Here is a 27,097-nt window from a genome sequence, read left to right on the forward strand (position 1 = left end):
TGTACATTTATAGAAAGTTGATTCTTAAGTGTTTTTTCTCACAAACACATTTTAATTTCTCACCTTAAGAGGCCCAATTCTGCTTTGTTCAAGTGTTTCCTTTCTTGTACAGCGTTTGGTTTTTGTGCAAGCGGCTCCAGGCCACCGACCACGAGGGCAACAAGCTAAATTGCTCTCAGCGCTTCCAAGCTGAACTACCTGGCATCTCTGTGGCTTGGTTAAATAATCTTGAAATGGCTTTCTTTCTTTTTTAACCCTCTTGTTATATTAGTTTTTTTTTTTTTAACAGCAATAACCATCGTGGGTCAATTTGACCTAGTGCATGTTTAATTATCCAAAAATGGTCAGAAGCCCCAAAATCCAGATTTTTTGTTTTGTACATAGTTTGTACCTTTTATTACTATCAATGAAATCAATATTTAGTGCAATTGTGTTATCTCAAAGATCATGGTTCCATTAGAATACGTTTTTTCACAAAACATATACATTCAAACACATGTTTCTATTTTCTTTTTTACATTGGAAAAACCTTGATATAAAATACATTAGTTTTGCATTACATTTTTTTTTAATTACTTTCAATTGGTTGATGTTGATAGAGACGAGAAACCTCTTCTGTTCAGGGTCAAATTGACCCATTCACTTACAGTCAAGCCAAATGAGTCATTTGTATTTGTATTGAAAGTATTTTATTGTTACAGCAATTAAGAACGTGTGTGTGTTCGAGTGGGTTAGTGTGTCCCCTTCTAGCCTCCACTGTCACTGGTGTGCGTGTACATTTCTGACCTCTTTTAGCCTCCACTTTCACTGCCAGGTCAGATTGACCCCAATACCATCTCTGTGATATTGGTAAATATTTGCCAGAGTGGTTAAAAGTTCACATTGCACCGTTGAGTCTTGTTGACCTATTGAAGAGATACGAGATGCCCAAAGCCCCCGTTTAAAGAGGCCTTTTATGCTTTTGGGATTATCCCTTCATGTAGTGTGTTAAGATTAATTGTTTGCATGTTCTGCAAAGATTACAATCCTTGATTCCTCCAGAGAGAGTTTCTCTCCCATTACCTGTCTGAAGTTCCTCCATTGGACTGTTTGTCCTCTGCAACAGTGCCATAAATGTGATTAGCTAAGGGGTGGGACATCTCTGAGTTTGTGACCAATGAGCTCTGGTTTCAGACAGAGGGTGAAAGACGCTGCTTTCAGCACAGGCAGAATGAGGTACAAATAAAGAGCTTTTTGAACATAGTCACATACTGCAAATATGAACCTAGAAATTATACCCCAATCATTAGCATGATAGGACTAAAAAACATGCATAGAGGACTGAGATGATGAGCCTGTGAGGTGGGTTTTTCAGCATTTAAAGACAAAAGAACAGTACCAAGAATAAATGATATCCAATCCTAATGATTGAACTTCTCCTTATGGATGGATGTAGGTATTTAAAAAATGTCTCTGTACTTATTCCTGTGATAACAAGTCTGGTAACATCTGTCAGGCTTGAGGCATATTATTTGCCCACTTTATTAAATAAGACACCATCTGCATTCATACATAAGGCCTTATGCCTAATGATACACCTCGCAGATGATAAATAAAGGGTCTTTCAGTCTGTTTAAATATTTCCCTGTATCTCAGCTCCTGGCACTAACTGTACTGCCAGCTGCTCTCCAGCAGGGGAGGCTGTGTGCATTCCTCCAGTGGATTACCTGCTACTTTCTCAATCATCACTGAATAATTCGATTGCTATCCATGCACGACATCATTCATATTCACTCCTGGTGCAAGGTGCTGAAACAAAAATAATGAGGCGTGACTGCTTGGTGAGTATTCAGTTTATTCTGTAAAGATTCAGAAGTGTAGAAAGGATGATACAACAGTGCTTTATGATCAGACTATTTCATAAAAGTTTTTTTTTTTTTTTTTTTTTTTAAATGATCATAACACCGTAAGTCCAGATTCCATGTATCTCAAACCAAAATAAATTTGTAACATTCGACACAAGTGCATACACTGCTGGTAGGAGATTGACCTCCAATTTCACTTTGGATGGTATAGCACCGTTCTTAGCTATTAGCAGCTTGACAAAGATGCAGCTTCATAGGATTCATGTAGTGACTGTATGTTTATATGAACACAAGAAAATTCAGAGGAGAGCAATCCTCATTTGGCTCTCTAGCTAGCACAATATCTCACTCTGTCAGTGTCTAGGGATCAAATTGATAATTTCGCTTTAAACAACATTTCGCCAGTAATAATATTTGATACAATTACAGGTTAAAGTTAAACATCTCCAAGTGTACAGAAAGCAGCACAAGATTCTTTTCACAGATATAGACAAACAGTGACCATTGATGCACTGGTATATTTTTTTGTCTTTTTCCTTTTTTTTCTGTTTTCAGGACAGCACGATAGCTGGAAAGCAAGTTTATGGACAGACAGGGCATATAAACACATGGACAGAGCTGAGTAAGGCAACGTTAGCGTGGCAGGCTTCTCTCTGTTCAGTTTACAGGGCAGTGTAGTGTATTGATCTCCAGCGAGCGCTCAATACCTTTGCTGTGGGGCAGTGGGATTTTTAGCATTGCCGTCTTCATTAGTGCATTGTATATAGTCTTTTGCGTGTAGCTGTTCTGCAAAGTGATCACTAACATTTATACAGATCTAAATAAACCATGTTTGATTGCATCTGGACTTACAGTGACTATAGAAGAGTAAATAGAATTGAAAAACCAAATAACGGAAAAAGTCAAATTCAAGGCAGTGCTGAAGTACTGGTTGCTAAAAAAGTAAAAAATATCACAAAGCCAACAATAACATTTCCTTGACACGTCTTTTTGTTTGTCCAGTCAGTACAAACCCTCTTTAGTGCAGTTTCAATCATATATATATATATTTCTCCCTCTCACCCAAACACAATATCTCGCGGCCCTATCCTATCTTCGCTCATTCAAGTCAGTTTTCCAGTCAGTGTGCGTCTTTTCTCGTTCTTTTCTTTGATCCCTCGTACTGACCTCATTGTGCACCCTCCCCACACAACCACAAAGAAGCATGAAAGGCTTAAACATCACAGGACTCAAAGGTGAGAAGTTCTTTCTTTTGACGATGGCAGGAAGTGATGGCAGATGGAAGAGGAGGAGGAGGAGGAGGCGGAGGAAGAGGAGGAGGAAGAGGAGGGTTGGGGGGTATTCACAGTTACAGTCAGAGTCCATCGGTCCAGCTACAATCACATCTGCTGTCATTATGAACACTCTTGTTTAGACCTCGTCCAGGGGAGCGAGTCTTTAAAAACCTCTCGTTCCTCCGGCTCCATCACACCTCCAGCAGCTCCATCCTCAGGCGATCCCTGTCGGAAACACACAAACAGGCAACAAATCGTGAGGTCGTGATTGTACACTTCCTGTTTAAGAATGCTTGATTTAAGCCGTACGGGTTAAATCGCCTCTTGGAAATCCATCCCATCAAAGACAATTGTCATGATTTATTCACATATATTAGCATGCGCTCTCGATCTATAATTCAGCAGGCCAGACTCCTACTTATCTAAAAATAGCGTCTTAAACACGGACCTTTGATTGCCTGAAGAAGCAGCTCAGCGTGAGTACCTGTACACTTCTTCTCCTTTTTACTGTACATCACCGAACCACCACTACAAACAACAAGCTGTCAGGCTTTCATCACGGCAACTGGCTTACATTCTTTTTGTTTCCCTTGATTGATAAATGGCACTACGACTGTAAATTATCAGAAGGCGCTATGAACGAGAATCTTACTAGAGTTGGAAGAAGTACTCAGATCTTGTACTTAAGTAAAAGCAAATCCACCAAAGAGCAGGAATACTCTGTTACAAGTAAAAGCACCTAAGTAAAAGTATTAGTATTAGGTACCAAAAGTAATCATTATGCAGATATAACCATTTCATATAATATATATTTATGTTTTGATTATAATTATTGATGCAATAATATGTTTATCTAAGCTGGTGAAGGAGCTGCTAATTTGAATACTATTGTACACTGCAGGGTAGTTTGTTGATTTTACTCCAAGTGTAACACAAGTCTTATTTAAGTGTTGATTACATCTCGAAATTGAAAGTACAATACTACAGAACATCTACTGAGTCACTGATGACGGACGTACCTGGCCTGATTGGCGTCACTCTGTTCGATGAGTGCCTGCGTGGCCTCCGGCTGCTGGTGGTCCTCGGTCCTCTGGGCCCAGGGGTCCTGCAGCACTAGGGGCTGCGCTGCCTCCTCAGCTCGGCCTCGATCCACGCTCCCCTCGGACCCCATCAGACCCAGCAGCGGGGAGAACGAATCCTGCCACACAACCCGCGCGTTCATTCCTGCCTCTCCTTCAAGGTGCTTGTTCACGGCGAGCTCAACAAGTTTCTTTTTGGCCGCCGGAGCGTCCTTCTGCGACTCGCCATCCGCTTCTCGGTGGCTCCTCACTTCCTCTGTCACTGGCGGTGGTCGTTGGAAGGTCTCGAGCCACTTCGGCTGCCCGTTCTTGTGGCTGTAGCGGCTGTCGCTGAACCAGCGCACCACCTCCGACTTGGGAAGGCCCGTCTGGCCGCTCAGCTCCTCGTACTGCTGACTGCTGGGCCAGCGCGTGGTGGAGAACACCTGGCGGAGGATCTGCAGCTGCTGGGGGGTCTTGTTGGCCCAGGGCGGTGAGAAAGACGGCACCTCGGCTACCTCGGACTTATGATCCCGATGTGCAATCTCAGCCGTAGTATCTGGTTCGTTAATCTTCAGCCTCTTAAGGTTGATCTTGATGGGATTGATCTTCAGCTCCGGGCCGCTTCTGTCTCCAACATACGGGTTCTCGTCGTTGATTAGTTGCTGTAGGATCGACATGCCTCTTATGGGAACGTCCTTGTTGCATTTACCCTCGTCTAAAACAGAGGATTTCTCAATGACACAAGTGCTGGTGCTCTCAGTTGGGGATTTGCTGGCATGGTTCAGGTCAGGGACACTGTCGTTACAGGGAGTACTGGGGTGTTCATTGATAATACTGCTGTTGTTGGTCTTGTTGATGATGCGATCGTCGTTCGGTTCAGCGGCGTTGCCCTGCTCTTGTGGACTGATGATGCCGTTGTTGTGATTGTTACAGGTGATGGTGAATTTGCTGGTGCTGTCGATGATCATTTGACTCTTGGGGCCGTTTGAACCTCCCAATCTAATTGGCGAACTGCTTTGGACGTTTGCTTTCCTGTTGGAGTTGGCAACACAGTGCTCATCATTATTGCTAATGTTGGTAGAGCCAGTGGCGAAGATGTTATTTGGGCTGCTGTTTTGCACCGGTTTCCTGTTGTGAGTTTCAACCCCATTACTACTGCTGGAATAGCTGCTGATGCTGCTGCTGCTACTGCAGCTACTGTTGCTACTGCTGCTCCGGCTGCTGCTGGTGCTACTCACACAAACGCCGCTTCCAGCTATATCCAAGCTCAGGCCATTGCTCTTGTGTGGCTCCACAGTGGGTTGAATACTCTTGGTCAGTACCTGCGTTGTTCTGACAACAGATGGGAACCTTGGGGGCAGAATTGGAGTAGAGTATGAGACCCTGGTGACATTGGGGTTGGTTGACATGCTTGTTTGTGTGGCTCCGACAGGCCTCTTCAAACCACCAAAGGGAACTTTGGCCATCTGAAAGTTTGGTCCTTTTGAGCCTGCGTGGACAGTGTGGTGGCTTACAATGTGATTGACGTGCCGTTGTACTGCGGGTTGCTTCTGCGGCGCTCCACCCTGGAACACCGTGTTGAACATCTTCCTCCTGGCCTCGTCGATCTCTTCCGGAGACCAGCTGATGCCCTGCTTCAGCCTTTGGGCGGTAAACCACAGTTTGATCTGCTCCTCTGGGAACTCTGAGACCACCGTCAGGTAGCAGAGCTCGGCTTTGGTCGGGTAGGGGAATTTGCCAAAGGATGTCTTGAGAAAGCTGCTGGTGTCCATGGCGGCATCGTAGGTGGGGATACTGCTGAGGGGGATCATCACCTTTGGAAGGTCTCTATTGGAATCAGAGGGGGAGGAGTAGAGGGAGGGAGTGTGCTGGTGAAAGACTTGGTTGGGCACTGTCGTCCTCGTGACGTGAGCGACAGTTGTCCTCGGCATAGCTGGGGCGGCAGAAAGACTGAGAGCCCCGTTTTGGAGTTCAGGCACATTTGTCATCATGCTGGGGTCTACATCCTTTCCAGTGTCTATCTTGCGTACCTCCACGGTGTGAGAAACCACAATCTTTTTGTGCTCCCCCTTGCTTTTCATCATCTTTGCGATAGGTGTTTTCGTGAGGGAGATTGAGCATTCTCTGTAGTCCTCTCCGCTCTCGGTGAAGAGGCTCTGCTCCACTGTGGTTACTCCATCCCTCTTGTTGACAGTCAGGGAGGCAGTGACCAAGCCCTCCATTATCTTAGGGTGGGCGGTAGCATTATGGAGCGCCAGAGCCTCAAAGCGGACGACCGACACCTCACAGTTCAGGCAGTAGAAAGTGGGCTGAGCCCTGAAGTCTAAGTGGCAGTTGTGCATGTGATCCAAAAAGTAGTTTAGATCTCTGGACTCGAAACGGCACTTTGGACAGCTGTATGCGCCTCCTTTCTGCATCTCACTGCCACTGTCGGATTTGGAGGAGCTGTGAGAGAAATGGCCAGACTTTTCTCCAGAGATGCTGAGTATGCTGTCTTCTGGGATGGTTGGTAACAGTTCTGGTAGCGAGCCCAGTATGATTTCCTCACGCACATGTTTGGATTTGGATGGTATCATGCATGGTACCGTGGATTTCCTCTTGCTGGCCATGGTGCAGCTCTGTGTTGATGGAGAGTGAGTGATTGCTTGTCCGGTGTGATGAGAACAGAGGGCGGGTGGAGAGTGGAGAGGGTTTAATGGAGTTTAGTGTCATGGACCAGCCACTATGATATCACAGTGTTGCTTCATGCCCTCTGCAGGACTCCTGTCACATGGACAAGTTTAACAGCTCCAAGGGAACCTGTGGGGGAAAGAGGACAAAAAAAGAGACATGTGACTCTTTTATCTTTAATCTGGTATGAAAAAGCAGAATATGGCACCAGAGCATCAACACAATTACAGATACAAAACTGTTTTATATGGAAGGCAGTTTATAATTCTGCTTTAAGAGAATTGCAATATTAAATTCATGCATGATGTATTTAAGTAAGCAGGGTGATGAAAGATAAAACCCCCACACTGTGTGATACGTGTAGGTGGTATTTATAAGCAATTATAGCAGAACATGAAAAGAGTCTAGGGCTTGTATTTGGAAAAAAAACTTTTACATTATGCCTATAATTATGAAAGTGGATTTTGTTCTCTAGACACATTTTTTTATTTTTAAATTGGCAAAGTGTGTACACCCTTCATATTAATATTGGACATATTAAATATATCAAGTAAATCTACAAAACAATAATCCAGGGCACTAAACTCAGTCAATCAACTCAACCTGTCAAGGTTCTAGTAATTATTGTGGATTTAAAGACTCCTGTCTAGCTGTCATTTTTTATGAATTCAGAAAAAACAGCATGTAAATCGACAGAGACAGAAACGGCAGTCTAATTCACGGCTGCCGTAGGTTTGGCTCTCCTTATTAGCCTTGGCACCAAACCACAGAATTAATTTTAGAGCAGCCTCATGATATTAACAAAAACATGTAATAAAAATGTCGGTTGGCACCAAGACCAAAGCTAAAGTTAATATCATATTTATAAACGTGATGTTTCTATCAGTGTTTGTGGATTATTGTCGCCAGATGCCACCTGCCCGCCTCCTGGAAAGAGTTAATATCAGTATATAAATATCATCCGCAGAATACCTTGGGGGATTTCGTACCTACTGAGTGGGAGGCACTTCACTCCAAATTGATAAATCCGGCTGTATTTAACCTCACCAGCTGCCTCACATTGTCTGCATCAACCGAAAATATGCAAAGATATGCATACAGGTATCTGTTTGTCTACAAAAAGATATTTGGGTAAGCATTTCTTTTTCGTGGAAAGAAATCGGGACTTAAATAATATATAAAAAAGTGTCATGCTCTGAGTTGTGCAGTCTTTGGTTTTATGTTATAAAGAAGACATGTGAAGGTTAAATGACTGCAATGGAGTGTGAGCGTTTAACTGCCACGTTTGGATGGCAGCCATATGTTTTACATCGGATGTTACAGTGATCCTTCCCAGCATAATGTTGTGTCAAGAGGGGAAATCAGGTGACTAGTGTGTGTGTGTGTAACAGAGTGTGTGTGTCCCAGCAGTCAGCTAACAACAGTTTTCATAGGATCTGAGAAGCTAAAAACATCTGAAGCTTTTTCACCAGCTGCAGGATCAGCCCATTTCATCTTACACGTGTTCAACACACAGCATGGCGTCGCCCGCATGCATACGAACACAATACACAGATCCCTGGGTGCACAAATCCATTAGCAAACCACATCGACAGGCTTTCACTTCCTATAACACTGCAGTCATGAGGATGGATACGGATTGTCTCTGCAGGCTGTCCTTTCTACTCGTGAAAAACAGGCCTCTGTTCTCTCACAGAGCCACAAATATTCAATAAAGTTTCTAGGACGAGACAATGCGAAGATTACAGCCAAGTGTTTCATTAGCGATACGGCTGCTTTTTTTATAGTCGTTTTAATCACTGGAAAGTAGGAAACATAGAAACGATGAGAGAGAATATCAAAGGGGCGCTCTGCACCCTCTGCCCTCCGCATGAACCTCTGACACCCACAATGCAACTCTCTTCTTCTTTTCTGAAGCTGGAGAAGCATTGATGTGCGACAGAAAACTAGTCTCCCCCTATCATCATCTATCCATATCTCCCAGGCTTTAACCTCTCCTGCAAAGTCTATCATTCTGGAAATAAAAAGCATCAGCGAACATCATCCCAAAAGCAAACCTTGACATCTTTCGTTGCATTCTGTCGCTTACAATGAAAACCATATCCCATACTTTTTTCCAACTCACATTTTTCTTTTGTCATGCTGCCTTTGAACCCAGTGGAACGCACTTTCACAGACTTTCGTCACTGCATCCACGTGCGTGTTCACCGCGGCCGGCTGGATGGTAAATAAAAGATGAACCTGTTCCAGAATTAAAACCCTCAAATGACTGCCCGTCGGTACACGCCGATCCCAGACAGGCTCACGTCCTCATACCTACCTACCTTTTTGATTTATTTATACTGACTGGCTGACGGGAAAAATAACAAAACAAACAAACAAACAACAAAAAACTAGGTCACCAGCATCTTATGCAGTAATCCCGGTTCACTGCATCCAGACACGTGCGAGTGCTGTATGTTTTGTCGCCAGAGAGGTCATGATATCCTCTGACGGCTCCCTCGATTAACCCCTGTTGAGGACACGGCTTTCATTGAGTTTTTTTCCACTGAACGAGGGATTTAGGAGCCAGCTTTCACACAGCCGAGGGAAGCAGTCAGGCGCATCTGAACATCTGTGTGAGAGATGTCACTATGCTATGGAACAGATCAGTGATTCATTGTGTTAGTCCCACAAAGGGCGGTGGAAAGTAAGTAAGTACATTTACTCAAGTATTTTACTTTGAGGTACTTTACTTAAGTATTTCCATTTTTGCTACTTTGTGCTTCTACCTCTCTACAGAGGTAAATCATGTACTTTTATTTAGTACCTTTAGTTACTTGGCAGATTAGGATGAATAATTATACCTCACAAGCTACCGTACAGCTTACAAAGCAGGTACAGTGAGCTCCATGGTTACCAGCTTTGATAACACTCAATAATTATAATCAAAACATATAATATATATTATTCTGAAATGGGCCCATCTGCATAATGAGTACTTTTACTTTGGGTACTTTCTGTATATTTTGATGCCAATACTTTTGTACTTTTACTTAAGTAACATTTTGAATGCATGACTTTCACTTGTAACAGAGTATTCATACACTCTACTTTTACATAAGTACAAGATCTGAGTACTTCTCCTACCCCCGCATGGTAACTAAGCGGTGAAATGGTGTAGAAGCCCAGAAGAGGGGATGCCAAATAAAACCCAGGACGAGCCATAAGTTGATAAAGGTTACGTAAAGAATCAAGTCACCTATGAAGAGAACGGGCTGCTTTGTGTGGTGAGCGAGACGTGCAAATCTCAAATGCCACTATGCTATGGAACAGGTCAGTGTTGAGTTTTCTTTGTGCCACACACAGCACGCCGTAAGTTGCAGAACATGTAGTGATAACGAAGCGGTGAAAGGGTTTAGAAGCCCTCTAACCCAGCAGAGTGGATGCCGGTATGAGAAACCCTGGGACAAGCCAAGAGTTGAGAAATGTTACGTAAAGAATCAGGTCACCTATGAAAAGAAGGGGCTGCTTTATCTGGCGAGCGAGACGTGCGATCAGACAGAAGACAAGGGCTTCCCAGACGGGGAGAAGTGAATGCTGTCTCTGAAAAGCCGGGCCTTGTGTTTCGAGGTATGATCGCTGTCCCCCGTGTGTCGTGTGTCCTCGCACTGGCACTGGATCCACGGCACAGGGGGAGGAAACTCTTTTCAGGGGGGGAGGGAGTCGTACTGTTTTAATCTCCGCAGACCGGGGGAGTCGTATTGGAGGCGAGGAGGGGGAGAACGTGGCAGATCTCTCAGACGTGCTTTCTCGAACACCCACGCTTAGTGGAGGGTCCTTGTTCGCCACGTCTCCGCCATTCAACTTTTCAAAAACAAGCGTTTCAAAACAAATGGGATTAGGCTAGGTTTTAAATTCTGATGGGATTTATACGCTCCGCCTCATTTAATAGCAGCTTTAAGATTTACAGGAGGGGCCTCCCTTATGCGCTCCTACACTCGTCATTTCCATAACAATATTATATTTACATCTCATTAATATTTAATTATATTCTTTATACTTTTACATGGCAAACAGATGAGTACGCTGAGTACCCGTCTCAGCGAAAAACCAATTGAAAGAAAGCAGCGTGTATTCCCTTTCATCACCTCATAAACTGCTGCAGTAATTACAATATTACAACGGGAGAAACACGCTCAATGTGCGGAGAGCTGCTGCCAGCGGGAAGGGAGGCGAGGCGGCAAAGTGGTATGCTAAACATTACAATTTAATTCAAAACAGCCCACTGATTCAGACACTCCCAGATTGTTGGGTCACCTACAGTTGACGTTAACAAACAGAGATTGGTGTTTTGTTGTGCCACCTGTCACATGAATGAGAATGCGGAGGCTGGAGGAGGAAGAAGGACAAAGGAAGACAAAACTCATACATTTGGGAGTGAAGTGAGAGGATGACTGATGGTGATGACAGGCTCTGCTGTTTCAATATTCCTCCCCGCTGACACCTCGTAGGCACACACACACACACACACACACACACACACACACACACACACACACACACACACACACACACACACACACACACACACACACACACACACACACACACACACACACACACACACACACACACACACACACACACACACACACACACACACACACACACACACACACACACACACACACACTCCCTCCTCACCTCCGCAACATTTAGCACCTGCACCGTGCTGAAAATCTTCCTCTTTGAAATGAATAACTGGCAAGGAGTCTCTTGATGTCGCAGAATAGCTAAGAAAAAAAAAAGCGGCATAAAATCGTAGGATTAGTTTTGCGTGTAATTTGTTTTGACAGTGATCTGCCACTGTCTTGAGTTTCCAAAAATATCTGCCAAAAAATGACCTGCCAATGGGTTTGGGCACGGAGGGGGGAACTCCTGATGGATACATTTGAATGATCAAAAATAATCTGTTTAGCAGGGAAATGTTCTAGCAAATGTCCATTAAATAGATTAACGTCATGTGGGTGGATCAGCTGGACACCCAAATATAAGCCAGAGACAGAGAGCAATTACTGTCCTCCTCAGAGAAGAGATTGGGAACAATGGCGCCTCGTTTATAAGGGAAAACATGATCCAGTGTGACTGTAAGAATTGTGATTGTTCTGTTTTTTCCTGGGTGTCTCCTGTGTCCATCTCGCCGACACAGTGGAGTAGTGTGAGCTTTTATTTTATTTTATTGACAGTAAAGATGGACAGGTTTCAATTACGGGGACATCTCTGTGTGTGAATGGCACTGTACGCTTGCCAGAATAAATGAGTGTCAGGCTCTAGTGTTACGTGTGCTGAAAAACAATTCAGACTCATCAGCCTCCTTAGCACAAGGCTCACACACACACACACACACACACACACACACACACACACACACACACACACACACACACACACACACACACACACACACACACACACACACACACACACACACACACACACACACACACACACACACACACACACACACACACACACACACACACACACACACACACACACACACACACACCGGCGTCTTCAATGTCCAGCTGAACACACGCCGTTACTTCAGTGTGTTTCCTCCGTCTCCCCCGCGGACTCTTTTTTATTTCTCCATGGGTGTGTTTGTGTGCTTATTAGTGTCTGAATGCCTGAGATGCAGGTGTTGTCAGCCTCACACACACACACACACACACACACACACACACACACACACACACACACACACACACACACACACACACACACACACACACACACACACACACACACACACACACACACACACACACACACACACACACACACACACACACACACACACACACACACACACACACACACACACACACACATTCCCCCCTTACCTCCATGACTGCTGCCCCGTCCACTGGGAGACCGGTCGGTGGTGCCACTCATGTGTTAACATTGCCATGGCAACCCCTCTCTTCCCCTTGCCCACCACGCCACACACACACACAACCAAATCACTCGCCCACACCCACGACCTCAAAAGACACACACACACACACACACACACACACACACACACACACACACACACACACACACACACACACACACACACACACACACACACACACACACACACACACACACACACACACACACACACACACACACACACACACACACACACACACACACACACACACACACACACACACACACACACACACACACACACACACACACACACACACACACACACACACAGTGAATTCCCTGGACTGCATCCGGTGCAGGACAAACTTAATCCACATGCTGCCATCCCTCAGAAGTCTATTCATGTTTCTCTTTCGGATAACTTTGGGTGAGGTCCGCAACAACAACAACTTGGCTTTTTCTTCTTTCTCAATCAGCTCCGCCTTTCTCGTGTTCTCGACGGAGGTTGATAAAAGAAATATCACGGGCATACAGATGACCTCCGGTCACACTGTTTCTGTCTCAGTAAATCAGCGCAGAGGCCTGCAGACGGAGGCGCTTTCACTACATTCACTCCGGCTGTATGGGCCTCTGTTTTAGCCAAGTCCTGTTTTGTGTTAGGGCGAACGCTAACTGATGAAATCTTACATTGTTTTATCTGTGGCCCAGATGAATGACAGACAAATAAACCATGGTTCGCAGAGAACGAAAGAATAAAATCTGAGTCATGCATCCGTTTAAATCACTTTTGATGAATAACTTCTTCAGTTCTGTAGCCAAGACTACAGGCATTCATTTGGCAACTTAAGGAGAAAAGGAAGAAAGATGGCGGCGCACCGCACATTGTACTGTCCATCCTAAAATGGCTGACATCACAGCCTCCTATAACTGCCAAAGACTGGCAAATGCCAGCTCCTGCTGACCAAACCTTTCTTGCATGGGACAGAGAAAGTGGCAGGGGCTCTTTCCCCGCTAGCCCCAAGGTCCCCCCCCCCTCACGGTGCTCAAGCGTTTCTTTTGCTTGGAACTGTGCAAACATGCTGTTTTAGTGAGGCTTTGAGCGGTCTGGGCTTCGATACGGCATTGGTCCGGTGACAAAAGCAATACCAAAAGGGATGAAAGACCCACATAAAACTGAACCTGTATAGAACGCCGTCCTTTCTGTAGGAGAAAAATAGGACTCGGCATTTTCTGTGAGGATCATGAGGTATGCCGCGGTCTTGAATGCTTGTTTGTGTTAAAAGAGCGATTTGGAAAATAGATCTGGTTGGTGTTGGATTAGATTTTCTTCTCCTCTGAACTCAAGGAATGTTTTACACTCCATGTCAAGAAAATCTACAAATCATGACCATATGACCTTCCTCTGTATGCTCTGGCAGGGGATTCACTTTGAGCTGTGGGAGGCACACAGAAACACAACATACACAGTGTTGTTGGAAGTAAGAACACCAAATCCTGAAGAGTACAGTGTTCCAGGTATACGAGGGGCGGCATGTGCCGAGACGCTGTTCTCGCTGAGGGGAGCAGTGGGCAGTCTTGGCCCGCTACATTGTGTCTGTGTATACAAACACTGCGCTGTGGCCATAACGAAAACTGTGAGCTCTGCCTAATTGCAGGGAGAGACGGATGAAAGGCAATATGCCTGGCCTCATTAGAGCAGTTCCGAGAAGGGAGATGGAAGACTGTTCCCAGGGATCCACAAAGGGAATTGACATTCCCCCAGAGTAAGCGTCCTGCCGGAGTGAAATCCTCCACACACTCTCAACTCACCGGGCCCAGAACCCGATCTGCCCGGATCTGCACAGCAAGAGCTCGTTTACCTTTGTGTCACACACAACTTTCGGAGAGCAGAAATGTCCCCTGGACTCCACACACACTTTGGAGTCACTCCCCACAGACCGAACACCCACTCTCTCAGGAAAACCTCAAAATGTTACGCAGTCATTTCCATGACCTACATTATATATAACAAGCTTTAATGGATAAATCATTAAAAAACATTCGAAAAATTGCCCATAATTCATGCCTGTCTAGCTTGTATAATCTGGGGTTGTTTCTTGTGTTATGGACAGTGCACTCACAGATCCGCAGGCAACATTAGTCAGCACAGAGGTCCTACCGCTGAGGGCAGAGGGAGACACATGGCATTCAAAGCTGGCACAATATTTACGTACGGGTAGAAAATGTGACCATACTAAGCTGATATTTTAAATACGATGCCTCAAGGATAATCCACAGTTTGCAAAATATCTCCTGCAATCAGCAGCTTTACTGTTCTGTATGTTACTGTGTGTGTGTGTGTGTGTGTGTGTGTGTGTGTGTGTGTGTGTGTGTGTGTGTGTGTGTGTGTGTTGTGTGTGTGTGTGTGTGTGTGTGTGTGTGTGTGTGTGTGTGTGTGTGTGTGTGTGTGTGTGTGTGTACGTGTGTTAGTAGGGCAGCAGCACATGTTGGCAGGAGGAAGAGGAGGAAATGAAAGAAAAAGAGTCCTGTGCATAGAGATACAGGCCTACCTTTTCTGCTCAGGCAAGAGGAAGAAATGTGTAGAGAGAGTGAGAGCGATCAATAGATGGAAATTGATACTTGGCGTGCAGTTTTGAACATCTATGGACTCTTAAATCAGTCGTACCGCCCGCTATAGCACTGCTTTTGGAAGTCTTTCACAACTAAATAAGCACTCACACTCACACAGCCTAGTGGGGGAAATACAGAGCGTTGTGCAATAAAATAAGCAGATACGCCACATTGTATAGCGCAAGGAGGAGCGCACATTCAGCCAGACGGAGGCTCGGTTTGTTGTAACTGTAACAAACTGACGAGTTAACCCGTTTCTCTCCATTCACAAGGCTGTGGGGCAACACACCGCCTCGGAGTGTACTTGCCAAAGGCGATCTGGCACTCTATATAACCTTATGAATATTCCCAAAAAAACCTCCACCCCCCTCCTCCACCTACTGTCGCCATTTTATACATTGGCGACTTCATATAAACTGCCTTGACTACACAGCACCAGATGAAAATGCAATATTCAATAGCGAGGCTTAATTTCAGTAAACAACTTTTAGAGAACGCGCCCTCGCCAACACAGAGAGAGGTATTATTTTTTGGAAGAGTAGATCCTTACCTCAACAGTCGGTGGGAAAAAATTGAATCCGACATGAATATATAAATGAATAATATTGGATTAGCTCCGATCGTTGCGTTTGGAGAAGAAGAGGAGGCGAGCAGGGGGTGGGAGCTCTCCTCAAGTGAACCCGGTGAACTGGCGTGAACCCGTCAGTGACCACGGCAAGGTACATTACATTATATTACCTTTCCACCCTTCAGCCACACTGTATGGAGACGGCAAAACAACTACGGTCGGCGGCGCAGGACGAGGCAGCTCCAAAAAAATTATAGCGAGTGTATTTCCTATGGACACGTGATTCGGAGCGTCATCCAAAATCCAAAAGCCCTTTCATGTAAAATGTTGGAGAGGGGCGGGGAGGAGATGGAGATGTGTGTGCGGGCGTGTGTGTAGAAGGAGAGGAGGGGGGGTACGTATACTGAGCCCCGTGCACATTTGGGTATGTCGTTATAGGGGTAAGGCAGAGCTCTAGCTGCAGATTGGGTTATACATAGCTACAATGGCGCCGCGGAGCAGGCAGAATAGATATAATGTATTGTGTACATTTGGAATTGACAGGAGTTTCGTGATCGGCCGTTTCATTGAGCTTCATCATCCAAAAGCTCCTCTTAATTAGGTCACATGTTGTTGTTTTTCAAAATACTGCTGACGTTTTGAGAAAAGAAAAACACACTTGATAGGCTACTCTGAATATTAATCGGTGTGGGAATTGCCATTTAAAGCACATGCCTATTAGCCCAAAGGCTTTAAATAGACTTTTACGCACACGCGTAAAAGTGCTAGATTACGCAGGTAATTGAAACCTAGGGCTTCATATCCACTATCGTAGTTGATTATGAGAATAATCTTTCCTCGAAATCAAATGACCAATGTTAGTTATGTCTCGTTTTGAAGAATAGGGGCTACTCGGCTGTGACCCTCGTGACCTTGTTGGCCTTCTATGCATTCTGTTCCGGGCCGGGGAAAGCGCAGAGACCCTAAACCAGTTTCCAGTAAGGGTCTAATGAAACATTTAATTAAAGGTGGTCAAATATTTTTAAAACATAGCCTATGGAGAAAACATATCAACAAGTCATTACAAAAAGAGAAGTGGACTAGTGCAGCAATAGTACATAAAAAGTATTAAGTGTGATACTTAAAAGTAGAGTACTACAGGTTTTTGTAGAGAAGCCTATTAGAGATATCATTGTAATATTATGGATATATAAATATGTGTATATGTGTACACTTGGCTAACTGTATGTGTAACAGGTAGCGGGACTACACAGTAAGGAGCCTACAGCATGAGCAACACAATTACAACATCCTTAATGCCTTGTGTAAATATGGACTTATAGGGCTACTACTACAGGCCTCCATTATTAAGGAAACGCGGATTTGCTCTTCCCTCCCAGTTTGTCCTGACTGGGTTCATACGTTGCCTGTAGCTGTGTACAGTCAGGAGAAACAAAGATTTCTAACAGGAAGATGGATCACTCTATGGTAAAAAAACAAAACAAAGTGAGATGTGCAGTATGCATTAACTGGTATCGTACTAGTAGGAATAAAATAAGCGTTGCTAAAATATAAGATTTTCTTGATACAGTTATACATTTGTGGCACATATATGCTTGTACTATAGAGTTATGGAAAGGATACCAGCAGTCATGGTTCAATACGATATATATTTGTACTTATTAGCACACAGTTTCTGTATTATATTGTGTACTTTGGGGGAGTGTGTACGTTCCTTTTCTTTGGCACTATCTCCTGTATTGCAGACTTCTGTCCCCGTAGGCTTATGCACAGCAGGACATTATCCTTTTTTAATACTGATTAGAGGTTGCCGAGATGGAATGTTTCCTCTTGATTATCTTCTAATTGTAAAAAATAACATGCTGGTTTGTTTAGGATTTAAGGTGTATAATCATTGTCTACATTTGAATTTTCTGGAAGACCATTTTCTGGAATTCTATTTAGCTGTTCAGGTTTAGATGAAGGCGAGGCTGTTTGCAAATCACAGACCATTTTTATTGTAGTTTGTAGTCAATTCAAGTTCATGCACAGCATCCACCACAAGTAGATACTGTTGCTATGGTTACCCAGTGTGTGCACCTTACGCACTGGTTTACAAAGGAAGTATGTCATCTTAGCGTGCACTTTCTCTGACCTTGACATAGCTGAATATTCACAAGAAAACTCTGTAAAGATGTATTGACTTCGAGTGCTGCTCTGTTCCCACTTTCAGTTTGCCCTTAAAGCTTTATTACATTTTTGTATTTGGTTATGTTAACATTTTTATTATGCTTGAGGGAGCCTCTGATATTTTAGATTCTATCGACTGCTTCTCTGTTCTTGGTGTGCTTTTGATAATAAAAATCTCCCTTACTATGATAGATGACAGCCAAGTGAGCAGATGGGAAATCTACTTTCTATGTGTCTAATTTCGTCTAAAGTGAAAGAGAAACCAAGTTTTATATATTTTTAAGTGTAATACTCTGTTACACGTAGAGTCATGCATTAAAATGTTACTCAAGTAAAAGTACAAAAGTATTAGCATCAAAATATACTTAAAGTACCAAAAGTACTTATTCTGCAGATTGGCCCATTTCAGAAAAATATATATGATATGTTTTGATTATAATGTTTTGATGCGTTAAAGTGTTATCAAAGCTGGAAACCCGCAGCTAGTTTTATTTACTGCAGGGTAGCTTGTGAATTGACTCCAGGTGTAACTTAAGTTTGATTTAAGTGTTGATTATATTTGACATCATTAATTAAAATCTGTAAAGTAACTAAAGGTATTGAATAAATTGTATTGATTGAAAGTACACGATATACCTCTGAATTGTAGTCGGTATAAGTACAAAGTATAATAAAAAGTCTCTCAAAATTGAACTTAAGTACACTACTTGAGTAAATCTACTTAGTTACTTTACACCACTGATATTTAAGTGAACGAGAAACCATTGGCAGAAAGTGGGTGTTTTTAAATGTTCTTTTTTGTTTGTTTTAAACTGAGAATAGAGGATCCTGGTCCCAAGGAATCACAGAGTTCATGGTGCCTGGATAAAGCGTCAGAGTGAAGCCTCCCTGCTCCCAGCTGCTATGTGCTCTGTAACCGGATCAGGGCAGAGAGAGGGCCGGACCGGAGAATTGTTTGCCTCCAAACGAGCCAATGAGACCGGCTTTACATTAGACTGACAGCCCGCCTCATCGAGCCGGGAGACGCCAATCTGGTCTGACAACTTTCAGACAGCCAATACGAAGAGGAACGGAGGGAAAAAATCCAAATACGAATCTGGCTTCCTGTAAGGTCGAAAACGTTACCTGTCACCTCACCTGAGCGTTTGGATGAGAAAGGGGAACAAATCGTGGCAATGTCGCAGTGCCTTGAAGACTCACCTCTCCGGTTAGGGACCAAACTCACCGGGGGAGACGAGCTGAAGCTGCAGGAGCTGTACAACGAGAGGCACCGGCTGGCTCTGGAGGAGCTGCTGTCGGGAGGAATAGAAAACTTTCTGGAGTTCCTCAGGAAAGAGAGGATCCCCAACTTTCTGTCGGACGATGAGATGCAGCAGATCCGCAGCGCTGCTGTTCCTCCTCCGCGGTGTGTGTCTTTCCTCGGGGAGGAGCAGGGCCCGGAGCTCAGCAGCTCGCTGGACTGCTCCTCCGTCACGTATTTCCCCGAGGTGTCGGACGTGGAGCCGCCGGTGCTGGAGCTCGGCTGGCCGGGCTTCACCGCAGGCTCGTACCGGGGAGTGACGCGGGCCGTGGCGCACTTCCAGCCGAGCTACGGGGAGAGCATCTACAGCTGCAAGGAGGCTGCCAGGCGGATGATCCAGAGTGCCAGAGAGGTATGCACAAACACCTATTAAAACCACAGCTGCAGCTTTAAAAAAAAAAAATCGAACTACCACGTTTAAATCTGAATTTCCTTTAGAAATATCTGAAGGAACATTTCCTATCAGTATGTAGTTATAGTCATGTAGTCATGTACTTTCTACTCCCCCATACTTTTACAATTACTTTTCCAAATAGTTCCTGATAGTATTTATTAGGCCTGATTGCTACAGTAATGGCAGCATGGTATGTGGTATCATCCTAAAACCGGATTATTGTTTTAATATTTGTCAAATTCAAACATCAAATGCCCCCCTGTCACAAAATGAGTGAGTGCATAGTCACTTATTAAACTTTTTTGGAGGGAAAATCTAGTTTCTGTATCTTCATTGTGTTGGAAAAGTGCCAGAGAGGTTTGTAAAAACCGTATTAAAAGCACAGCTTCCCCCTTTAAAAAATACTCTCGATTTGGCAACTGATTATATTATTTCCTTTAGAAATGTCCTGCAGCTACATGAGGGAACATGGTGTGCTATATCCAGTTTTAGTAATTTTTGTATTTTCTACTCATCCATATTTATAATAATAACATTACGATAGTTCCTAATGGTATTTATTAGGCTTAATTGCTTTTTGGTATCATCCTAAAAGAGGGTTATTTTTTAAAATATGTGTCAAATTCAAGTATAAAATGCCCCCCGCTGTCACAAAATCAGTGAGTGTATACAGTCACTTATTGAACTTGTTTTGGAGGGGAAATCAAGTTTCTACATCTTCTTTGTGTCATCCTTAAAATACATGCCAGATTGTCCCTACGGAGTTCCCTTGATCAGTGAGTAGATTTGGAAGGTTTTTGATGTGTTGATCAGACAGAAAGTAATGACCAAAAGGATCTAACAAACACAAAAAACTGGTCATGAATATTCATGGTGACGCTTCCTGATGTGAGCTGTCAGACCGGCATTTTTTTTTTAAAAGAAACATTCCTTTATGGAGGGAGTGTGTGCAGCACCTCGGGCCTGTGGAGGGCCTGCGTGCCAGATGTGCCTCGACTTGCTATGCTCCCTTCTATCAAAGTTTGCATTCCCTCTTCATTCAGAGCAATTAAAATGTTGGTTTCCCTCTCTGGGTTGTGGCTGAAAGGATAGTGTGCAGGCAGACAGTTTAAACCAGGGCTGCAGCTAGAGAATACTTTCATTGTAGAGAAATTGGACGATTATTTTTACAAATATTCCATTGGTTTGGATTATAAAAGGTCTGAAAAAGGGGAAAATGTAAGTTTTCCAAAGCCCAATTTGACCTCCTAAAATGTATTTCCGTCACACACAACTCTTACGTCTACAAAGTCATAGAGGAGTAAAGAAACTGGAAAATATTCACATTTGAGAAGCTAGAATCAGATTTTTGTACCTTTTTTAAAAATATACTCAAACATTAAATGATGATCAGAAAGAAAGGTTGGCAATTAAAATGAATAGTTGACAACTAATCGATTTACTTTTGCAGCTTAAGTTGAAACCTTAATGCAAATATTCTCGTCCAGGTTTACGGTTGGCTGTCCTTTTGTAATGTCAAACCGCTCACGGCACACACAGGATTTGTTATACGAGGCAGCTGACGAGCAACAGCCTGCTCCTGTATTCCACAAAAATGTGACTATGCTTTTTTACACATTTCCCTAAAAATAAGCAGGGAACTCCTGACTAAGCTGCATGTGGAGAACACACAGTTTAAAGAAATAAATCTGAGCTATGTAAACAATCCATGTCTAATCCTCGACACGTCACACAACCTTTACCACAGCGTGTGAAATTCCTCTCGTCCTTGCTAAAAAAAACAGAGAAATTTCCATTTGAACCTGAGCTTGTGGAGAACAGAGGCTCGTCTCCAGCATGAAAGTATAACTTGTTTGCTGACCAAGCGTTACCGCCAATCGCCATGGTAACAGACCACAGTCAATAGAAAGCTCATCAGCACAAACATTAGGTGACAGATTCACGGCTCTGTTTGAATAAGGCCATGATCATTTGATAATAATAAAACACAGTCATGTGCTGAGTGTGGCGCTGCTGCAGCTCCTAAAAGGAATTCTATTATATTACCTCTGTAATTTTCCACTGCAGGTGATTGCCATAGTTACAGACTCCCTGACAGACCTGGATATCTTTAAGGATCTTCAGGAGGCTTGCACCCTACGCAAAGTCCCCGTCTACATCCTGCTCGACCAATCGTGTGCTCCGGCTTTCCTCAAGATGTGCAGAAATGTCAACGTCCGCCTGGACGACCTTCGGGTATGTGGTTGGTTCAGTTGAGCTGGGTGTGGCTCTGTGTGCACAATAATAACTTCAAGATGGCATCAAATTAAAATGTGCCCTGTAATGGACGTCCTCTTCAGATGGCTTTAAAAATATCCACCCAAAATGAAATGGGCTTTTATTAAATACGCTCCCCAACTGTGTTACACCCTATCAGCAAACATCAGAGGCAGAATCTTTCTGTTCTTTACCTTTCTGTTTCTATTTATTTATTTTAGTTTTATTAGCGATATCCCCTTTTTTATTATTCCATTTTTTTTATTATTCTTATTTTTTAAATAATTTTTTTATTTATTTTCTAGGTCTTTATTGAGAATAAGAATAATCTTTATTGTTATTTATTACAGAGAAGGATCATTATTTATTTTATTATCTCTCGTGTCACTTGAATTGTTATAATATGCTTTTTATGTGTGCATGAGGTTTAAGCGTTTGACCTGCAGTTACTTTCTTGTTCTCTTTTTTAATTTGTGATGCCATGTTGTTAAAGCACTTTGAGCTGCAACTAGTAAAAATACTATACAAATAAATCTTCAATATTTGATATGTCTGGTCGTGTTTGCACTAATTTCTCCCTTTGTTCTTCCTCTTTTTTCCCCTTTATAATCCGTTCAGCAAATGAAAGTGCGAACCATAACTGGTACAACTTATTACATGAGATCAGGAGCCAGGATTACCGGGGAGGTTCACGAGAGGTTCATGCTGATCGACGGCAACAGAGTGGCCACAGGCTCCTACAGGTAACGCCTGCTAAGCATTTTATCTGAAGGCAAATGCTTAAGCTGTGTATTATGCAGCGAGGATATGCCTAAAACCTCCACATCTAACAGAGAGTAATGTAATACAATTTTTCTGTGAAACTTTCTATGACGCCCCAGACTATATTGTATTTTAAACATAATTATGATGCATTATATAATCTGCTTATAGAGCTGTTTAATACAAATCTGAAATTAGCATGAAGGAATGTTCATAATACTTATTATTATGGATTCATGGAACGCAAACAAACCAAATTCGATATCAGAAAAGTCTTCGGTTCACAGTTCACACGGTATCAGCTCAAGAAACTTGTCCGTTCACACGAGACCGCTGGAGACGCTGTAGTACATATGCCGGGCCTGTAAGTGGCGCTGTACTTCCGCCACAAAATATACCAAAAGCAGCGAAGAAGACCCCCCGAGCATGGTTGCCATGGTTGCCCTTCTGTTTATTCTCCGTGGTGGATTTAGCAACATGTAGTTCATGTAGTTCTCCATGTCCACTTGTTGATGATGGTTGTGGTAGAGGAGCTGTAGATTGTGCACTAACATCTGTAGCATGGTCAGTAGCTACTGACAGTAGCTACTGACCATGCTACAGCAGTGAGCAGCAGAGGTGGGCAGAGGCGGGGCTATTGCTTCATCGTTATCAGGAAAATGATCGTATAGGGCGTACACACTGAGCCGTTTGGCCCCCCAGAGCGTTTCGTCCGCAGATCTATCCACCTTGGGACCCGTTATCGTTTGAGGGGTCCGTTTCCGCGGTTCCGTTACGGCCTCGTGTGAACGAACGGGTTATGCGAAAGAGAAAAGTAGCAGATACAACCCGTTTTGTTCCCGTGTAAACAGCGCCTAAATGGAGATGGACATTTTTCACTGTTTATGAAATGACAGAATAATTTTAGATAATGAATATATAAGAGTTAGTTTCAGCCCTCATTCATATTGCTTCATAAAAGTGATCGTAACACATTACAAAGCATTCTATATTGACTTATTAAGGATCAACATATTTGCAGGCCACTCATTGACCCTGCCTTCCGTATGATTACTGTGAATTATAATCCCCATAGTTTGGATACTTCATATATAATACAAGCTGGTTATAAGACACCTAAAGTCAAGTGAAAACTAACACCAGCTATTATGATAATTGACCTAATAAGTGACGATAAAAGCTTTGTAATGTGTTATGATAACTGCTGTATTGCATTATGAATATTTAAAGGTGGTTGAACTATAATTATACACGGCTATAAGCAGAGTAACACAGGGTTCCTGCAGCTGCTCAAAACAAGTCTTTAAACAAAGGGCAATAGATTTAGTACAAAGATGTCTTCAATCAATATTCGCTTCGAGAGAGATTACAATTTTGTATTTATGTATTTCGTTTAGTTTTTATTTGAAATATTTATAATTAATAATAATAATTGTAAAAATAAACTCTTATCTAAAAGCCTTGAATTAGCATTATGCAAATCCAAAGATTGGATAAATCTCAACAATTTATTCCAAATGTTATTTAAAAAAGTAAATGTAACTTATTAGCTATAAAGGAAGCCTTTTTCAAATGCATTATAAGTATGTTTATATGAGCCTACTGGAAAGTTTAACCAATTTTTGGTTGATTATTTTGTGTACTTCTGTAATGCATACATGTTTTTAAATCCCGCTCTTGTGCAGGTACAACTGGACCGACGGCAAACTGAACAGCAGCAACCTGATCGAGCTCTCTGGCCAGGTCACAGAGAAATTTGACGAGGAGTTTCGGATCCTGTACGCTCAGTCTCAACCTGTGAACACTCGAGGACCTCCGAGTGTCCGGAACAGCGGCATCTTCGAGCAGCTCCTCATCAAAAACCTGGGGGCCTCCTCCCCTCACCTGGCCAGAGAGAGGCCTCTTGAGTCAGCGCGTCTCACCAGCACACCGAGCCGCAGAGCCTTAAATCTGTCTGTCCAGCCCCCGTGTGAAGCCTCGACTCCAGATAACCACAAAAGCAACCCGGTGTCCAACACCTCCACTTTAGATGAGGACTGGACGGAGGAGGGGGCGCACACGCAGCAGGAGATCCTGGCAGGAAGCACGACTCTGCGTTTATCCGCAGATCAGCTGACAGAGAAAGAGCCAGCGAGCTCCATCACCTGCCACGCCTCCACTCAGACCGGCCTGTCGGTGACGGACAGCGACACGCAGACTGACCAACAGATCACGCCTCAAACCCAGGCTGCCTCTCCGTCCTCTCCCAGGCAGAGCTCAGCAGCAGACGGCTCCTTAAAGCACTGCTTCAACCAGCTGAAGGAGGAGCGCCAGCACCAGTACTCCAACATCCGGTGCAAGCTGGAGCACATGGTGACCGCCCTGTCCCAGAGGCGCGAGCTGGCGGACGTCACCAACATGACTCAGGGGCCTGGAGCTCACAGCCAGCAGAGGGAACACAAAGACAGCGAGCAGGAACCAAACCCCAGACTGCTTGGTGAAAGTGCGGGCATGGTCACGTGGCCAAGAGCCAGATGTGTGCTCTAGTTTGTTCTCTGGGATTTCTCAGAAGGAGGGTGGTGGGGGAAGAGCGGTGCCAAGGTTTCTGGAGGATCCTCTGTTTTAAATAAAGGGTTCTGGTTTATGCAGTAGGTTATTTTCTTCTTTTTGTAGGTTTTTTTAAAGGACTTTATTGTCACGGAGGCGTGTGGCTCAGTGGGTAGTGCCTTGGTGTTGGGATCAGGGTGGCACAGGTTCAAACCCCACTGCAGTCAGCATGTCGTTGTGTCCCTGAGACACTTCACCCCAAATTGCTCCTGTGGGGATTGCCCACAGTATTGAGTATGTAAGTCGCTTTGGATAAAAGTGTCTAACAAGTAACATGTAATGTCAGATGCACTGCTGCAGTGTAGATATGCAAGCAAAGGCTTCTCCAACAATAGAACATGAATATATAGAAGACAAAAAACTAATCCAAATAACATTGTGCAAGAGAATATTGCAAGACTAGTTTGCAAGTAATGCAGGAGAAGTTAACTAAATGCAACTAAAATAGAATAAGATAAAAATAGAATATAAAATGAATGCTATAGTCTGCTTTGCTCACTTTTTTCCTTTTCATTTTGTGTCCTTTCCACGTCTAAAGCTTTATTTGTGTAACGCAGAACTGTAACCAAAGACACAGTGCAATAATACTCTTTTTAAAACATCTCAGTTTAATTAAAAATAATTCACACAGCACAGGCGATTAACACTGCATAATATCTGCTGTAGTTTGAGTGAAGAGTGCTGTTTTGGTTGTTTAATCACAGTTGGCTGCTGTTTCTGCTTCTGAACAACATTCCTGGGGGCTGCTGGCTCTCGCTGCGCTTTGCTAATAAACAAAGTAGAGTTTTGCTAGATGAGTGTTTATTGTCTTTTCTAACATTTCCTACTCATCCACCAGTTTAAGCTGCAATTAAATCATTGTGAGGACTATCTCACAGCGAAATGTGTTTAGAAGTTGGAGCACAGTGACAGCACCTGTGCTTTATGCACTGCAGTGCCTTCATGCAATTAGCTGAGAGAAGACATCTGTGATACTGGCACCTCTGCTGATGATTCAGCCAATCACTGTTCCTGTCCAGGGTGGGTTTGGAGAAGAGTCTCCATCACAGATTACAAACAAGAGATTAGGATGGATGATTGCTAAGTAAATGCTTCTTTACACACAATGGATTTTAAAACCACTGATTACATGCTGTTATATTAGGTGCTTTTATTGTTTTACATTCAACACAGATTCTTGTCAATAGAGTGACGAAGTCACGCCCATATACTTCCGGTCCGAGAGGCGAAGTCCCTCCCCTTCCGGTGGGTCTCATGGGACCTTATTTCGGAAAAAGGTTTTATTGAAGTCAATGGGGAGAGAAAGATTCTCTTTTGATCCCGTTTGAATTGTGCCACGAATTACACACTCTAGGGCTGCACAATTAATTGAAACCGCAATATGGAAGTGCCAGCGTTGCTAGGAGACAGAATATCTGAAAATATTATATTATCCTATTTTAATATATTCTGATTACGTGTTAAAGGTAAGTTAGGTAAGAATGGAGAAACCAGCTAAATTGCGCTAGAATTTGAAAATACACAACCGAAAAAAATCTGCCCCTTCCTTCAGACTTCCTTCCAGAGCCCCTCCTCCAACACACACGAAGGGGCACATGACCAATGAGGGCACGAGATAAGTTTGTGCACAGATGGAAGGCTGACAGGCAGGTAGGCCATCCAGTTACTTTAGCTG

The 27,097-nt window shown here is 43.5% G+C and overlaps 2 protein-coding genes across 7 annotated transcripts in view; one reads left to right on the forward strand and one right to left on the reverse strand.

Annotated features, from left to right (window-relative positions):
- Positions 1-1,814: 1,814 nt before the first annotated feature.
- zhx3a (zinc fingers and homeoboxes 3a) overlaps positions 1,815-27,097 on the reverse strand; it is a 55,040-nt gene continuing 29,757 nt past the window's right edge. For 2 of the 6 annotated variants that reach the window (XM_079684362.1, XM_079684359.1), the window contains exons 4-5: positions 4,138-6,978; positions 1,815-3,343 (exon numbers count right to left, since the gene is read on the reverse strand). In XM_079684362.1, the coding sequence (XP_079540488.1) occupies positions 3,310-3,343; positions 4,138-6,788 (2,685 nt within the window). In that variant the 5' untranslated portion in view covers positions 6,789-6,978 and the 3' untranslated portion in view covers positions 1,815-3,309. Of the gene's footprint in view, positions 3,344-4,137; positions 6,979-14,897; positions 14,938-15,937; positions 16,228-21,864; positions 21,889-27,097 lie in introns of those variants that run through there. The other 4 variants (XM_079684360.1, XM_079684363.1, XM_079684358.1 and 1 more) reach the window with 4 other exon arrangements.
- fam83d (family with sequence similarity 83 member D) lies at positions 16,458-26,214 on the forward strand. The gene is made up of 4 exons (XM_079684364.1): positions 16,458-19,776; positions 21,886-22,053; positions 22,693-22,817; positions 24,522-26,214. The coding sequence occupies exons 1-4, from the start codon at positions 19,300-19,302 to the stop codon at positions 25,360-25,362; spliced, it is 1,611 nt and encodes a 536-aa protein (XP_079540490.1). The 5' UTR covers positions 16,458-19,299; the 3' UTR covers positions 25,363-26,214.

This window comes from Notothenia rossii, assembly GCF_949606895.1.
Source record: "Notothenia rossii genome assembly, chromosome: 5".
Taxonomy (NCBI): domain Eukaryota; kingdom Metazoa; phylum Chordata; class Actinopteri; order Perciformes; family Nototheniidae; genus Notothenia; species Notothenia rossii.